An 18,677-nucleotide genomic window follows, 5' to 3' on the forward strand; every position below is an offset into this window, starting at 1 on the left:
AGTTGATGAGAAAGTGAGAACTTTAAAAAATTTTTTAGTTAAAAATAATTTAGACCAATTATACAAGTGATACAGTAATGCATTCCTGTTGTAAATATATATATACTGAGTACCTTCTCACTGCTGTTACTTTCTTTGGGTTGTGGGAGAGCAAAAATAACTGTTCTTAACCCCAGGTTGCTCAGTTAATTCAGAGACACATATTAAATACATAATTATAATTATCATATACATGATTATACTGTTTATAGAAAGAATATAGAGTAGGTAGGAACAGGATTTTCAAAGTCAATGGAAATTCATTTGCAGTACAGGAATCGAATGGCAGTATTCCGAGATCAGAGAGAGATCACTTGTAATTGTCCAGACATGAGGCAGACTGGAATTACCAGATTGTAGGCTATAGTAGGAAGCTGGTAGAAGATGACACTGGACAGGAGGGTAAGAGCTACATGATATTGTACAAGGGAGCCTAATCTCTGGCTTGTAGACAGATGTGAGCCATCAAGCAGGAAAGTGATATGGTCAGAATTTAATATGTTGTTCTGACTACAAAAAAAACAGAGCCAATTTCTTTTTTCTTTTCCATTATTATAGTGGCAAATCACTAGTTTTATTATTATATCTAATATATTTAAATGTTTTTTCAACAGAATGAACTAAAATTGTCAGTGGTTTCCTTGAAAGAAATACAAGAGAATTTGAAAACAAAAATTGTGGATTCTCCAGAGAAAGTTAAGAATTATAAAGAAAAAATGAAAGATACAGTCCAGAAGCTTAAAAATTCCAGAGTGAGTTTTCTTTTTATTTTAATGCTTTTCTGTCCCTCTTATTTTTTAACAATTCTTGTTTAATCATGTGTTAATTTTCTAATTTCTAAATTATCTATACATCTCTCCCTCTTAGACATTTTGCCCTTGTCTCTAACTTTTAGCTCTTCTCTAAAGTGGATATAAGAAAAGAAGTATAATTTCAAGACATTTTCTTAACTATGCAGCAGACTTTTTTTGCCCTGGGTGATCAAAAACAGAAGTGATTTGTCCTCATAAGACTTAGTCACTATATCTTAAGGGAGAATGGTGTTATAATCAGTTATATAATTTTAAATTATAATGTAGTTATAATTATATTATTATATTTATATGATATGTTTATAATTATAATTACATATATAATTAAACTTATAGTTGTATAATTTTACATTATATAATTATATAATTTTATAATCAGTTATATAATTTTAATATATACTATGAAAAAGTATAGGATATGCATGTATGGAGGCAGGAAATATATGGGAATTCTGTACCTTCTGCTTAATTTTGCAGTGTACCTAAAACTGCTCTAAAAACAGTGTTGTGTTTTTTTTTAAGCACCAAAAAGAGAAACAAATAAATAATAAATAGCATAGGGTGCTTCAGAAAAAGCATAATGAGAGTATTCTAGTTTAGTATTGTGAAAGTTAGTGGTAAAGATGGGGAGGAAGTAGAAATTTATGCTTACATCTGAAGGATGAACAGAGGTTATCTTAGTAAATTTATACTCTGAAGAGCATTCAAGGCAAAGAGAATAGCATGTGCCAATTGTATGAGCTAAGTAGTAGAGAGGAAGTTATATTCAAAGAAGACAGTATGATGTATAAGAAGGAGAATGGTGTGAGATGATGGACAAATAGGCCATGAGCAGGTTTTTCAGGATGCTGGATTTTACCATAAGAGCAGGAGTGCACCATTGGCTAATTTATGAGTTGGGGATGTTGGAACATGGTATGATTTATGTTTAAAAAAGATTATGAGCTACAGTGGGAGGTAGATTTAGGAGGGGATAGAAGTAGAAGTGGTTAGACAATTTAGCATCCTTTATGAGGAAAAGTTTAAGAACTATTGATTGAAAAAAAGTTTCTGGTTTATTTCTGAATTTGTTATTTAAGTCATTTCTGATAATTGAGAATTATCACATGAGAATAGACAAAGATTAATAGAACAGTAGTGAGAGCCCAGAAATAGGTCTGAGTGTTTGAGGTCTATTTATTTAATAAGCAATTTTGGTTCAATTGGCTGTTCATCTAGAAGAAGATTAAGGTGGGTCTGTACCTTGTACCATTTACAAAGATAAATTCTAATTGGATTGGAAATTTAACAGTTTTAGGTGAACATTGATATTATCTTGGATGGAATTTTAAAATTAAGATCGAAAACCCAAAAGCTGCAGAAAAAAGTAGACCTGTGAAACATATATAATGCATATGATAGGTAAAGGGATTATATCCATGATATGGAAAGACACAAAAGAGTATTTACAAATTAGTAGGAAAAAGACAGCTTAATGGAAAAATGAGGTGCTATGATTAAGCTATGATTAAGCATTTCACTGCAGACAAAATCCAACTGGTTAATAAAGCGGGAAGAAGGGGTAGACTCAGAAAGAAGCCTTTGTATTATTGCAGTGCTCGTGGTAAACATGTGCTCATTTCCTAACTTTAGAAGAAGAATTAATCGTTTTGAAAGAGTTACTTGTAGTAATAGTTATACAAATGAATAGAAAGGTTGTAATTGGTAATATAATTGCCTAGGAGTAATTGGGAGTAGTTTGAGTATTAGCAGAAGTGAACTCTTTTAAAATCATTACGAATAACCTTTGGAAGGTACTTCAATGAGTGGTTTAGTAAAATTATGGTATGTTTTCTTTGTTCAAGGATATTTAACAATTAGGAAACCTAATTATATGTGCTTAGACACATGTCAGTAATATTGCTTTCTTACTGACCTAGAAACTTAATTGTTCTTTGCTCTTAAGCTTTCAGTATTAAATACAGAAATTAAGAGCAAACAAATTGACATTACTGCAGTTTCATAAAGGAGAGTGTCAAACCGGTATCTGTGTTTTTTTTTTTCTTTCAAAGCAAGAAGTAATGGAAAAATATGAAATCTATCGAGACTCTGTTGACTGCCTACCTTCATGTCAGCTGGAAGTGCAATTATATCAAAAGAAAATACAGGACCTTGCAGATAATAGAGAAAAATTAACTACTATCTTAAAGGAGGTTTGTATTGTGTGGAATTTTTATGCCTTTTTATTATGTAATAGTTTACTATAGTCCCTCGGATTTGCTTTTACTTTCTGTTGCTACTTTCTTACCAAAAAGCAGGATCATTCTACAGTGTAATAGATGTGGCAATGTATGCTCAGGAATAAAACACTATTCTTTTTAAACATAGCAGTAGTAGACCCATTGTTACCTTCAGAGAAAATGAATAATTAATTAATTAACATAGCATATTGCCATGTATATTTTGGGGAAAAGTCATGGAATTTTAAACTCGTTCTGACAGTTGGAAATGATCTTCTAGACAGTAAGCATAAAGTCCCAACGTACTGCCTAACACTGTAGCTAGGATATATAAAGAGATTTAGGTTCAGGATACAGACCCTGCCGTGAGTGATGATGGACCGCTAATGCCAACATTTTGACAGTTTCTCAGGCTAGAAACCTGAAAATCCTTTTCACTTCATCATCCCAATCCAGACTGTCCCCAGGATCACTAACATAGATTTCGATGAAAGATTTCTCTTTTCAGGGAAGAAGGGGCTGGAAGGTGAGATTGTCTGGGATATTTTTTCCTAATTACATACTTCGCCTATCTCCCATCAAGAGTCAGCAAAAAAAAAAAAAAAAAAAAAAGAGGCAGGGGGAAGGATTGAGATCTACTGCTTTAAATTGTTTCTAGGGTCTACCCTTTCCTCTTTAGTTCTGCTCCTTTAATTCAGACCCTTTCCCCCTGAAACCTAGCCTGTTGGCTGATCTTGATATGTTCCTCTGTTCTGGTCCTTGCTGATAAAATGACCACCTCTCTAGGTGTCACATACTTTCTCAGTATCCCTAGTGCCTTCCTAGGGATTCTCCAGGCAAGAACACTGGAGTGGGTTGCCATTTCCTTCTCCTTGTCTTTTGTTGAGTCTGCATTCTTGTACTGGGCTTTCAGTTTTTAAACAGCTTTATCACATTTTGAAATTGTATTTTATTACAGCTCATCCTTGAAGACAGTCCTTTGTAAATTCTAATTTGTTGTATTGACTTTAAAATCTCATATAAAATATAGAGCCTGAACTTGGAGGACCAAATTGAGAGTGATGAGTCAGAATTGAAGAAATTGAAGACTGAAGAAAACTCCTTTAAAAGACTGATGATTGCGAAGAAGGAAAAACTTGCCACAGCACAGTTCAGAATAAATAAGAAGCATGAGGATGTCAAGCAGTACAAACGCACAGTGATTGAGTATGAACTTATTTTCAATTTAATGTATTAGAAAGTAATTAGAAAAGCCTAATTCATTTTATTTTCCTTTTTTTTTAATTTTATTTTTTATTTTTTTTTATTTATTTTTCATTTTTTAAATTTTAATATCTTTAAGATTCCAAACCTCCTGTAATTTCAAAAAGGTATTCCACCTTTGGGTGACTAAAGCAGTTGTGACTTATAATGCTGCCACATCTAAATGTATAGAGATGTTTTAGGTATTAGTTTTTTAGTTTATTTTCCCGATAATCACAATTCTAAATCTTTTGCGTAATTTGTTAGAAGGGTTCTAGTGCTATTGCTTATTTCAGTACATTTCAGAGCCAGCTATCCAGAGTTGTATTAGAATAAATCAACTGCTACTACTGCTGCTAAGTCGCTTCAGTCATGTCAGACTCTGTGCGACCCCATAGACGGCAGCCCACCAGGCTCCCCCGTCCCTGGGATTCTCCAGGCAAGAACGCTGGAGTGGGTTGCCGTTTCCTTCCCCAATGCATGAAAGTGAAAAGTGAAAGTGAAGTTGTTCAGTCGTATCTGACTTTTAGCGACCCCATGGACTGCAGCCTACCAGCCTCCTCCATCCATGGGATTTTCCAGGCAAGAGTACTGGAGTGGGGTGCCATTGCCTTCTCTGAGAATAAATCAACTAGTTCATGTTATTGTTCAGCTAGTCTAGAGCATTATAGCATATTTTGAGAAAAAGTCTTCCATTTTTATTTAAGTACCAAGTACTTTGCAAGAATTTTGTCATCGTGGTTGTTGGCTAGGATGTTTGGATGTTTCACTGGTAGAATCTTCTTCCCATCAGTTCTAAAAATGTGTTTTTAGAATAAATGCCCCAGATATGTCTATGAGATGACACTATTTCAGTTTTTAAAAGGTATATTAGGATGGTCTGAAGATTTCCGTTCCTCTTCCTCATGCAGATGAAGAAAAAGGGCAGAACCTGAGGGTTTTAATTTGTCACTTACCTTGCAGGAAAGTTGTATTAATTCACACTCCCACCAACAGTCATGAGTGAGTGCAGCTGGGAGAGGTGACTTAAAAATCTCATTTTTAAATAACAGCTTTGTGTGGAGGAGCTTACTCTTCCTGATTATAGCACCACCTTGTGATTCTCATCTGCTTGCTTTTAAATCTTGAGATGTAGGTGTGTCAGCCAGATATTGATACAAATAATCTCTCTGGAATCAAAATTAGAGTTAAATGTTTGACTGTTTAAATGCTTAAGTGGAATTATAATTTCACCTGTCTCTCTTTTCCTTTAGAGACTGTAATAAAGTTCAAGAAAAAAGAGGTGCTGTCTATGAGCGAGTAACCACAATTAATCAAGAAATCCAAAAAATTAAATTTGGAATTCAACAACTAAAAGATGCTGCTGAAAGGGAGAAACTGAAGTCTCAGGTGAGTATATGTTCATAAGAAATAATTTCAGATAATCTTGTGGGTTTAAAATGTAAATTATGTCACCCTCATTTTGAAGATTTTGTCAGTTCTTCAGAGTAAAAATTGGCCCCTCAGGTTTGTTGCTTTTGTTTCCATTTGTAGTATCTTTTCCATTACCCTGGGATAGTTTGCATGTATGCCTCCTCACACCTTTTCCTTACTCACCTTTTTTCCCTGTCAGCACCTAGAGTCGTGCTTTGCAGTAAGAGTAGGTGCTCCATAAAGTTCCTGAATGTTTTTGATAAATTAACTTAGATGGTGATTTAAAGTAAAGTCTTCCAAAAAATTTTTGTTATCTTCTTTCTGAGAAAAGAATCTCAAAAGTGTTTCTTAGGATCAGTTTAGATGTATTTGAGTTGTTACCTGAAACAAAGTAGCTTAGGTTGGCTCCTATAGTTTGAGATTTTTTAATGATAATTTTATCACAATTACCAAGTTGCTTTGCCTGTTTCAAGTATATTTATTTTATTGTTTCATAGACAGTCTCAGGTTTAATGTGGACAGGCATCTTCTACATTTTTGTCTTCCAGAATATCAGTACAGCGCCACACATGTTCCCTGCTTCTATTTTTCCTTGACTGCCAAAGACCCAAAGAAGTCGTCTATTCCTACTCTGTTTATCACATTATCATTCTTTCTTTAACCTTTAAAGTTTGTCCCGTAGCCTCAAGATGGTCCCAAACTGCTCTACCAGGAGTCACTAAAAATAGCCCTTTATCATGTAAAATCCCTTGGCCTCTTTTTTTTTTTCATTTTGCTTCATCTTGCCTACATTGATATCCTACAACCTCTGAAACCTGAAAGATATTTAAACATGCTGTCATTACCTTTCACCATTTACATTTTATTTGCAAGGGTTCTTAATACTAAAAGAAAGAATCACAGTAAACAGTCCCCTCATCTGTTCTCAGGAATCTTTATCCTCTGAAACATTAAGTTGTTAGCATGTGCACATATAAGTTTATGTATACAGCTGAGAATTATCTCAGGGCTGCTTTAAAAGGAAGGAAAGAAAGAAATGAAAGAAAGAAAAAGAAAATAGTTGGGATTCCTCTTCCATGGTCTGCCCAGTACACTGTCCTGAGTTTTTTCTTTCTTTTTATACTCCAATTACTTTTCTTTTACATTCCAACTACTTTCCTTCAACTGGATATTTGCCAATCCTTTGGCCCTCAGTTTATCTCTGGAATGGGGGTTAGAAAAACCTTATTTAATCCTACTTCTTTACCAAATCGTATGAGCAGATTTATTATCAGCTTGTCCGATATAATTAATGAACCAGTTACTAATATAAGTACCTTTTGTCTGTGATCATAAAAGGTGCCTGTCCCTGCTTTAAATTCCTTTTAGTTTTGTGCATATGTGTCTCATCAATAATATTTTAAGTTTCTTAACAATAATGATCAAATTTTTTACCTTAGTATGTCATGCCTAGAATGGTGCCTTATATTGTAGTATGCTTTCCATAAATATTTGTAGCATGCTGTTTCTTAAAACTAGCAGTGTATTAGAATACAATAAAGAATTCAAAAAAATTAAAGATGAGCAACCCCTCACCCAAATATATTGAATTAGAACCATCAGCAGTGGGGCCCGTGAACCTAAATTTTTTAGCATATCTCTTGAGAACCACTGATGTATTCTGCTTCATTGTTTCAGTATTACAAAGCTCATCACCAGGCAAGCTGTTCTACTAGGACAGCTTTAGTTATTAAAGTTATTATTTAGTTATTAACTCTTGTTTTGAGTTAAAATTTTTCATTTCTGTACTCTAGTGGACCAAGATCATCTCTCTGGAACAAATCTGTACCCTCTTCTACTTAATAAAATTGTGCTTAAGGTATTTGAGGATAAAGATCGTGGGTTCTTTCAGCCTTCTCATCAGGCTAATTAGTGCTTGTTTTCCAGCCACTCTTTATATAGTTTAATTTCCATTCTGTTTACTGTCCTCTGCTCTGTTTTCTGCTTTTTTTATTCTACTTAATATGTAGAAATCAGTACTGAATGTAGTCTTCCAAGTAATGGTGTCACCAGCCACAGAGCACAATGCTTTTGTTAAATGAAGCATAATATCAAGTTGGATTTTTAGCAGCAGCAAAACTTTTGATGCAGTTAGTTGTTCAGCTTGTTAAGTTGTTCTGCCTTTACCCAGATGACATTGTCATATCCATTTGTTCCAAAATAGCTTGGGAGAGTCTCTAAGTCCTGTGATGACACTGAGACACATTTTGTCAAAAAGAAAAAACCCTTTCGCTTACTTTATAATCATCTTTCATGAAAAGGAAAGAAGGATGTGTTAAAATTGCCAAATTTTTCTTTTCATAATTTTGTTGGATCCTAATGATCCTTCTTTTTCATTAAAAATTCTTTTCCATAGATATTTCATCACTTCTAGCTTCAATTGTCATCTTTATTTATAAAGCTTTCAAAAATCTATTTTTCCTATTCTGTCCACCTCAACTCTACTCCTTATTTTAGCTGCCTGATGGATATTTTCAGTGGGTAAGCTTATCATTACAAAATAACATTTATGAAATTTAACATCTTTCAATGTCTTTCCTCTTCCTCACCCTCACTTTTTCTTCCCCCTCTGCCTCTGTCTCCTTCCCCTTCCCTTTCCCTCTCCTTTTCATTTAGTTTCCTCATATTCTTCAGTGGCATCATCATTTCCAAAATATCACAAAGAGTTGCAGTTTTGGATTTTCTTTAAATAATCCTGATATCCAAACAGTCACCAAGTTAATGTCATGACTTGTAAAAACTCATTGATAACTATTCATAACAACTGTTTTCTAATCATATTTCTATTATTCATTTCTATAGAATATTCTATAGAATATTTCATATTCTATATTCTATCATTCATCATTTTCTAATATTCGTGAATTGCAGCAAAAACTTGCAAAATTTATTCCTTAAGATTTCCTGCATCAAATCTGCCCTGAATCCTAAGTAAGGCCAAATTATTCCTGTTAAAATATCACTCTTATTGCTACACTTTCTTGTTTAAAACCCAAATTCCCTGTTTTCCTGTAGTTATTTCTACATTTAGTCAACCATTCAGCAAATGGTCTATATACCTACAAGATTGTTGATGTTCAGTTTTTAAATCGTATCTGACTCTTTGTGGCCCTATGGACTATAGGCTCACCAGGCTCCTCTGTCCATGAACTTCTCTAGACAAGAGTACTGGAGTGAGGAGTCATTCCCTTCTCCGGGGGATCTTCCTGACCCAGGGATCAAACCTGGGTCTCCTGCATTGCAGGCGGATTCTTTACCATCTGAGCCACCAGGGAAGCCCCATTATCTCCCGGAGTTTCCTCAGATTCATGTCCATTGAGTTGGAGATGCTCTCTAATGATCTTATCTTCTGCTGGCTTCTTCTTTTGCCTTGAATCTTTCCCAGGATCAGGGTCCTTTCCAATGAATCAGCTCTTTGCATCATGTGGCTAAAGTGTTGGAGCTGCAGCTTCAGTTGTTCCAATGAATTTTCAGGGTTGATTTTCTTTAGAATTGACTGGTTTGATCTCCTTGCAGTCCAGTGGGCTCTCAAATCTTCTCCATCACCACAATTTGAATGCATCAGTTATTCAGCACTTAGCCTTCCTTATAGTCCACCTGTCACATCCGTACATGACTGCTGGCAAGACCATAGCTTTGACTAGGCAGATCTTTGTCAGCCAAGTGACATCTCTGCATTTTAATATGCTATCTAGTTTGTCATAGCTTTCTTCCAAGGAGCAAGTGTCTTAATTTCATGGCTGCATTCACCATTTGCAGTGATTTTGAAGCCCAAGAAAATAAAATTTGTTGCTGCTTCCACCTTTTCCCTTCTATTTGCCATAAAGTGATGGGATCAGATGCCATGATCTGTTTTTTTGATGTTGATTTTCAAGTCAGCTTTTTTATTTTCCTCCCTTGTCAAGAGGCTCTTTAGTTCCTCTTCACATTCTACCATTAGAGTGGTATCATCTTCATGTCTGAGGTTGTTGTTGATATTCTCCCGGCAGTCTTTATTCCCACTTGTGATTCGTTCAGTTCAGCATTTTTCATGATGTTATCTGCATATAAGTTAAATAAGCAAGATGACAATATACAACCTTAACTTGATAATTTTGAACCAGTCAGTTGTTTCATGTCTGGTTTTAACTATTGCTTCTTGACCTGCGGAAAGGTTTCTCAGGAGGCAGGTAAGGACATCTAGTATTCCCATTTCTAAGAATTATCAACAGTTTGTTGTGATCCACAAAGTCAAATGAAGCCGAAATAGGTGTTTTTTTCTGAAAAACTCTGTTACATTCTCCCTGATCCAACAAATGTCACAATTTGATCTCATCCTCTGCCTTTCCTAAACCCAGTTTGTGCATCTGGAAGTTCTCTGTTCGCATACTTCAGACTCCTCACTTGAAGGATTTTGAGCATAACCTTCCCAGCATGGGAAATAAGCGCAGTTGTACAATAGTTCGAACATTCTTTGGCATTGCCCGTCTTTGGAATTGTAATGAAAACTGACCTTTTCCAGTCTTGTGACCATTCCCAAGTTTTCCAAATTTGCTGACATGCTGAGTACAGCATTTTAACAGCATCATTTTTAGGATTTTTAAATTGCTCAGCTGGAATTTTGTCATCTCCACTAGCTTTGTTCGTAGGAATGCTTCTAAGGCCCAGTTGACTTCACACTCTAGGATGTCCAGCTCTAGGTGAGTGACTGCACCATTGTGGTTCCTTGAGTCATTACGACCTTTCTTGTATTATCCTTCTGTTTTCTGTGTATTCTTACCAATTGCTCTTTTAATCTTTTCTGCTTCTGTTGAGTCCTACCATTTCTGTCCTTTATTGTGCTCATCCTTCCATCTCACATGCTAGTAACGTAATGCTCAAAATTCTCCAAGCCAGGCTTCAGCAATACATGAACCGTGAACTTCCAGATGTTTAAGCTGGTTTTAGAAAAGGCAGAGGAACCAGAGATCAAATTGCCAACATCCACTGGATCATTGAAAAAGCAAGAGAGTTCCAGAAAAACATCGATTTCTGCTTTATTGACTATGCCAAAGCCTTTGACTGTGTGGATCACAATAAACTGTGGAAAATTCTGAAAGAGATGGAAATACCAGACCACTTAACCTGCCTCTTGAGAAACCTATATGCAGGTCAGGAAGCAACAGTTAGAACTGGACATGGAACAACAGACTGGTTCCAAAAGGAAAAGGAGTACGTCAAGGCTGTATATTGTCACCCTGCTTATTTAACTTATATGCTGAGTACATCATGAGAAATGCTGGGCTGAAAGAAGCACAAGCTGGAATCAAGATTGCTGGGAGAAATATCAATAACCTCAGATATGCAGATGACACCACCCTTATGGCAGAAAGTGAAGAGGAACTCAAGCCCCTTGATGAAAGTGAAAGAGGACAGTGAAAAAGTTGGCTTAAAGCTCACCCTTCAGAAAATGAAGATCATGGCATCTGGTCCCACCACTTCATGGGAAATGGATGGGCAAACAGTGGAAACAGTGTCAGACGTTATTTTTGGGGGCTTCAAAATCACTGCAGATGGTGACTGCAACCATGAAATTAAAAGACGCTTACTCTTTGGAAGAAAAGTTATGACCAACCTAGATAGTGTATTCAAAAGCAGAGACATTATTTTGCCGACTAAAAGGCTATGGTTTTTCCAGTAGTCATGTATGGATGTGAGAGTTGAACTGTGAAGAAGGCTGAGTGCCGAAGAATTGATGCTTTTGAACTGTGGTGTTGGAGAAGACTCTTGAGAGTCCCTTGGACTTCAAGGCGATCCAACCAGTCCATTCTGAAGGAGATCAGCCCTGGGATTTCTTTGGAAGCAATGATGCTAAAGCTGAAACTCCAGTACTTTGGCCACCTCATGCGAAGAGTTGACTCATTGGAAAAGACTCTGATGCTGAGAGGGATTGGGGTCAGGAGGGGAAGGGGTCGACAGAGGATGAAATGGCTGGATGGCATCACTGACTCGATGGACGTGAGTCTGAGTGCACGCTGGGAGTTGGTGATGGACAGGGAGGCCTGGTGTGCTGCGATTCATGGGGTCGCAAAGAGTCGGACACGACTTAGAGACTGAACTGAACTGAACTTTCATGAAATGTTCCTGAAGAGCTCCCTATCATTCCCATTCTATCGTTTTCCTATATTTCTTTACATTGCTCATTTAAGAAGGCCTTCTTATGTCTTCTTGCTATTCTCTGGAACTCTGTATTCAGTGGGTATACTTTTCCATTTCTCCCTTGCCTTTTTCTTCTCTTCTTGCCTCAGCTGTTTTTAGAGCTTCATCAGACAACCACTTTTCCTTCTTGCTTTTCTTTTTCTTTGGGTTGGCTTTGGTCACTGCCTCCTGTACACTGTTAGGAACTTCTGTCCATAGTTCTTCAGACACTCTGTCTACCAGATTTAATCCATTAAATCTTTTCATCACCTCTGCTGTATCATAAGGGATTTGATTTAGGTCATACCTGAATGGCCTAGTTGTTTTACTTACTTTTCTCCAATTTAAGCCTGAATTTTGCAATAATGAGCCATAGTCTGCTCCGAGGTTTTTTGTTTGTTTGTTTGTTTACTGACTGTATAGACCTTCTCCATCTTTGGCTGCAAATAACATAATCAATCTGATTTTAGTATTGACCATCTGGTGATGTCTATGTGTTGCGTTGTCTCTTGTGCTGTTGGAAGAGGGTATTTGCTATCAGCAGTGCCTTCTTTTGGTAAAACTCTGTTAGCCTTTGCCGTGCTTCATTTTGTACTCAAGGCCAAACTTGCCTGTTATTCTGGATATCCCTTGACTTCCTACTTCCAATCTAATCCCCTATGTTGAAAAGGGATGTCTTTTTTAGTTCTAGAAAGTGTTGTAGGTCTCATAGAACCAGTCAGCTTTAGCTTTTTCTGCATTAGTGGTTGGGGCATAGACTTGGATTACCGTGATATTGAATGGTTTGCCTTGGAAACAAACCAGGATTGTTCTGTCATTTTTGAGATTGTACCCAAGTACTCCTTTCGGACTCTTTTGTTAGCTAGGAAGGCTACTACTACATTTTGCTAAGGAATTCTTGTCCAAGTAGTAGATACAATGATCATCTGAATTAAATTTGCCTATTCCTGTCCATGTTTAGTTCCCTAATTCCTAAGATGTTGATGTTCACTCTTGCCATCTCCTGCTTGACCACATCCAATTTACTTTGCATGAACCTGACATTCCAGGTTCCTGTACAATATTATTCTTTATAGAGTATTGCAGTATTATTCTTTATGTCTGAGGTTGTTGATATTTCTCCTGACAGTATTTTTTTTTTATTGAAGAATAAGTGCTTTACAGAATTAGGCAGTTTTCTGTCAAACCTCAACATGAATCAGCCATAGGTATACATATATTCCCTCCCTTTTGAAGCTCCCTCCCATCTCGCTGTCCATCCCACCCCTCTAGGTTGGTACAGAGCCCCTGTTGGACTTTCCTGAACCATACAGCAAATTACCCTTGGCTATCTATTTTACATATGATAATGTAAGTTTCCATGTTACTCTTTCCATACATCTCACCCTCTTTTCTGGCAGTCTTTATTCCAGCTTATGATTCATCCAGCTCAGCATTTCACCTGATGTTATCTGCATGTAAGTTAATAAGCAGGATGACAGTATACAGCCTTGGACTTTACTTTCACTACCGGACTTATCCATAAGGGAGCATTTTTTCTGCTTTGGCCCAGCTGCCTAATTCTTTCTGGTGCTATGAGTAACTGTTCTCTGCTCCTGCTTGGTAGCATGTTGGGTGCCTTGCGACCTGGGGCACTCATCTTCTGGCATAGTATCTTTTTACCTTTTCATATTGTGCATGGTGTTCTCCAGGCAAGAATACTGGAGTGACTGCTATTTCCTTCTCCATTGAACTGCGTTTTGCCAGAACTCTTCACTATGACCCATTCATCTTGGTTGGTCCTGCACAGCATGGCTCATAATGTCTTTGAGTTACTTAAGCCACTTTGCTATGACAAAGCTATGATCCATGAAAGGAATCTACTAGGTAGTAGCCCTTATATTTGATTCAGAGAATAAGTGTGAACAAAGAAGCCATGATCCCTACCTTCTAGGATTATTAAAGTTTTGTATCTAAGCTAATCGTTTTCATTGTTTAAGGTGTAATGAAAAATATATTCTCCGTATAACTTTCTGTGGCTCCTTTCAGATATCGTTGATTTCTCTCCTCACATACTATAGCATTATTAGTCTATTCTGATCTGTGCTGTCCATAGCTACTAGCAACATGTGGCTGTTTACACTTGCATTTAAATTAATTTAAATGAAATAAAATTTAAAATTTAGTTCCTGGTTTATACTAGCTATATTTTAAGGGCTGAGTATCCCAACTAGTCTGGATTGTATGTTTCATAGTAGAAAGCATAACTGCATGTCCCATTGTACTGTTATACTACTTACAGTGCTGTTGTAGGAGGCACTCAGTAATATGTTGGTTGATGAGTTAATACATACTTGGTGGATAAATGGCTATATTGGCCGTAAAACTCCATAGATATTATATATTCCTGATATCTCTGATTTGGAAAGTGAGATAATTACCTAGACCAATGCTGTCCAATAGAACTTACTGCTGGGAATGTTCTGTGCTACTGAGTATGGTAGCCATTAGGTACTTGTAGCTACAGTGCATTTGAAGTGTGGCTAGTGCAGCTGAGGAGCATGCAACTGTTTAAATTTAAATAATCACATGTTCTCATGGTTGTCATGTTAGACACTGTAGAACTTGAGTTTGAGTTTAAAAGTATTTAACTTCAGCCAAGCCATCACAGTAAGACTTAACTTATTATGCAAGTTAATATAAAATTCCACTTGGATACAGAGTTTAATTGGAAACTGAAATACGTAGCTTTTGTGAGGGCTCTGATCAATTTCTGCTACCATCCTGTAAGGCCTGGCTTAGAACTTCAGATGTTCGTTTGCTTCTGTGGGCATGCCAGTGGAATTGGGCTTTAATATTTCATTCATTCATTGAGGCTCTACCTGCTAGATTTGGTTCCTCCTTGAGAACATAGTTGTCCTCAGGAGAAAATTGTTCCTCTCAGTGTGTCTAAATGGTTGGTTCAGATATTTAGATTATATATCTTTATTTAGCTACACTTCATTTTAATAGTTTCTCCTGAGTAATGTCTTTCTATCAAATTTATTCAGCTTTTAATATGAATAAATACATATTCCTATATAGAACCATGAATTACATTGATCTGTAGCTGCTGATTGTGCCAGTTTTTTTAAATGATGTTTATATAAGCTAACAACTAATTCACCTTATTATTCCTATAAGCTTTAAGAAATAAAGGTATCAAAATTTTTTTATTTATTTCCCTAATGATTTATATTCCATCATAGTTGTAGTAATTTTATGTCTGATTAGATGTTGGGAATCTAAGTATACTCTTCTGTTTTTGTATTATGATTTAATAATGATCCATGTTTAGATTTTAGGAAAGTGTTTAGCCTTCACCATCTATTTATATTTACTTTATCTAGAGCAATAGTTTTCAAACTTGCATAGGTAGCAGTCTCTGGAAATAGTGTTGTTCTTTTTTGAAACATTTTGAATTCATACTATATTTAATTATAATCTATATAATTTGCACAAAATCAGATAGTATCTACACTAGAATTTAAACGAAGATAAGCACTAGCTATACTATGGGTTTAAGAAAAGTTTAATGGGAGCAGCAGTTAAAATTGAAAATATTTATAACCATTATACCCATTTATTGCTTTTTTCTTCCATTGGAAAAGGCCTGCTGTTTTATTTCAGTGGTGGAACACCTTTTATAATCTTTCAGCGTACTACTTTTTCTTGTATCAAGATTTGAGAATTGTTTTGTGTAAGAAAAAGCAATGCTGCTGCTAAGTCACTTTAGTTGTGTCCGACTCTGTGGGACCCCAAAGACGGCAGCCCACCAGGCTCCCCCGTCCCTGGGATTCTCCAGGCAAGAACACTGGAGTGGGTTGCCATTTCCTTCTCCAATGCATGAAAGTGAAAAGTGAAAGTGAAGTCGCTCAGTCGTGTCCAACCCTCAGCGACTCCATGGACTGCAGCCTACCAGGCTCCTCTGTCCATGGGATTTTCCGAGTACTAGAGTGGGGTGCCATCGCCTTCTCCAGAAAAATCAATAATAAATGGATTAAAATTGCATTTGATAAGCATGAGATAAAAGATAATGCATGCAGACTAATTGGTTTATTATTCAGTTGATAAAAATTGTTTTGTCGTTTTTTCTTAATTCTTAACATATCCGTATAGGTTTATATGAAAACTCATTATTGCTTATAGTAGGACTGTCCAATCAGTTTATTAAAACAAAGTTATTGGTATATTTTTCAGTCCTGTAGATACTTATTAAACCTGTTTGCATGTAATTTAAATGATGATCAGAGTCAAATGCAGAGGTTATAGCTGTTTACAGAAATCTAGGTATTTGCCTGGTAAACATGTAAAGCTCCAAAGTAAGAACTTTTCTTTGGTTATTAAAAATATGTCCTTAATGTCTTAGAATTCAAGCCATTGTTAATGTTTCTGCTTTGTTCTTTCTAAGTAGCTGACTTTTTGATGTATCTGTGTGGCTTAATAAGAGTAGGCACACGTGTGTCTGTATGTGCTTGTGCATAAGATAATTTAGGCTTTAAAATATTGTGAATAAATATGAATGAGTGTTGCAATTCTTATAACTCACTTTTAGTTTCAGTCATTGCATGGAATAATCCTTATTGTATTTCATTTTCTACTTAGGAAATATTTCTCAGCTTGAAAGCTGCTTTGGAGAAATACCACGAGGGCATTGAAAAGGCAACAGAGGACTGCCATGCTAAAATAGATGCGAAAACAGCTGAACTGAAGAAGAAAATGTTCAGAACCCAACCTGATTAATGGAATTACACATCTTTTTATAAAAAGCTTGTCAACTTTTAATTGTATATTTTGAAAGGGAATAGTTAAGTTGAAGTTAATGAAAGTATCAAAAGTACCAAATAGTGTTGGCTCAGTCATTTTTTATATACTCTTATAGATTATTATTTTGTAAGATAATACATTTATTGTAGACTTCCATGAACTTAAATTGTGCAGGTATTCATGTCTCTGCTCCTTGTTGTAGTGGTTGAAATAAAACAAACAATTGCATTTGAAATTTTTTTTTCCCTGTTATTTTCATGGCTTTTGTCTCTTCGTTTGTCAACATACAGAGGTCTAGTATTATTGAGCCCTGACTTTGCACCAAGCGTTGTGGGATCTCATTTGGTCTTCACTCAGACAGCTCTAAATAGACATTTTTATAACTACTTGATGGGTGAAGTAACTATGACGGTCCTGAAAGAGTAAATAGTTGAGCCAAAATTTGAACTGTGCTTTGTATAATACTGAGGTCTGGAATGTTTTTACTATACCATCCTTCCTAATGTAATTATTAAAAGAGGAAGTATGATTGTGGTGGTCTTATGCTAAGACATTTTTCTGAGGAAAGTAAAATGTACAAACTGCTTAGAACAGTGCCGTGGTAGACAATACATATTAATTAATGGTATTTAGAGTTCCAGTTCGGAGAAGGCAATGGCAGCCCACTCCAGTACTCTTGTCTGGAGAATCCCATGGATGAGGAGCCTGGTAGGCTGCAGTCCATGGGGTCGCTAAGAGTCAGACACGACTGAGTGACTTTACTTTCACTTTTCTTTTTCATGCATTGGAGAAGGAAATGGCAACCCACTCCAGTGTTCTTGCCTGGAGATCCCAGGGACGGTAGAGCCTGGTGGGCTACCGTCTCTGGGGTCACACAGAGTCGGACACAACTGAAGCGATTTAGCAGCAGCAGCAGAGTTCCAGTTATTTTTCTCTTTGACAGAAATATAAAATACTACAGTAAGTAGAGAGTAGGCTTTCAGTAAGAGGAAAAGCCCTAGGAAGAGTGGTAAGGGCTAGGTGTCCAATGGAGGACTAGTTGGGGCACAAAATTGAGCTATTGCCCTGTCCCTTTCTTGCTTTTTAAAAAAATAAGTTCAGCCTATGGAAAGGTCTATTTATGGGGCTGGGCAACAGGTGTAAACATGACCATGTCTCTCATTTTATGTTTAAAAAATGTTAAACTCACCAACACCTGTCTCCACTTTTAGCTCTTGTTCTTTTTTTTTTCCCGCACAACCAAATTTCTAGAAAACCTAATTTATATGTGCCTCTATTTCTTTCCCTGCCCATAGTGGTGCTGTTATTTCTATTCATACTGGTTCACTGAACTTTCTAAAATCATTTTACTAGTTATCGAAATTCCCTGGACCATTTTAATCTTTATCTTCCTTACATTCTACCTGTCCAATACTTTTTCCCCTGTGTCTCAGTAACACTGCTCTCTTGGTTCTCTTGTCTGTTCCTTTTAGATGTTTTCCCATGAGGGTCTCATTCTCTGTTCTTGCCTAGAGTGTTTGTGTTCTCTAGGCATCTGCTCTTTACCCTCCTTCTCTTCTCAACCTCTGTACCCTCCTTGAAAACTTTCATCTACACCCACCGCTTCAATCGTGAATTAAACATCCATGCAACTTTTACTGCACTGTGTACATTGTTAACATTTGTCATATTTTTCCTGAATTTCAGACTTGGGTATTCAATAGCCAATACAGTATACCCTGACAACACTGCTGTGAACTGCAAGGGTCTACTTTTACATGAATTTGTTTCAGTTGAACTTTTGAATAAATGATCCACAGTGGGTTGAATCCATGGATGCAGAACTGTGGATACGGAGGACTACTATGGCCCTTGAGCATCAGCAGACACAATCTGAGACCACCGGTCCTGGGGCCAGTCCCCTGCGGATACTGAGAGGTGACTGTAGATATTTTTAACCTTGTGGCATTCTGGTGAAGCCTAACGGACCTTT

General features: G+C 36.5%; 1 protein-coding gene across 13 annotated transcripts in view; it reads left to right on the forward strand.

Moving 5' to 3' along the window:
* The window catches only part of NUF2 (NUF2 component of NDC80 kinetochore complex), a 40,900-nt gene extending 23,960 nt beyond the window's left edge, over nucleotides 1–16,940 (forward strand). For all 13 annotated transcript variants that reach the window (XM_060415736.1, XM_042257144.2, XM_042257147.2 and 10 more), the window contains 5 exons: nucleotides 654–791; nucleotides 2,903–3,043; nucleotides 4,101–4,276; nucleotides 5,566–5,701; nucleotides 16,544–16,940. In XM_060415736.1, the coding sequence (XP_060271719.1) occupies nucleotides 654–791; nucleotides 2,903–3,043; nucleotides 4,101–4,276; nucleotides 5,566–5,701; nucleotides 16,544–16,681 (729 nt within the window). In that variant the 3' untranslated portion in view covers nucleotides 16,682–16,940. The remainder of the gene's footprint in view (nucleotides 1–653; nucleotides 792–2,902; nucleotides 3,044–4,100; nucleotides 4,277–5,565; nucleotides 5,702–16,543) is intronic.
* Nucleotides 16,941–18,677: the final 1,737 nt, after the last annotated feature.

The sequence above is a fragment of the Ovis aries genome, chromosome 1, assembly GCF_016772045.2.
Source record: "Ovis aries strain OAR_USU_Benz2616 breed Rambouillet chromosome 1, ARS-UI_Ramb_v3.0, whole genome shotgun sequence".
Lineage (NCBI taxonomy): Eukaryota > Metazoa > Chordata > Mammalia > Artiodactyla > Bovidae > Ovis > Ovis aries.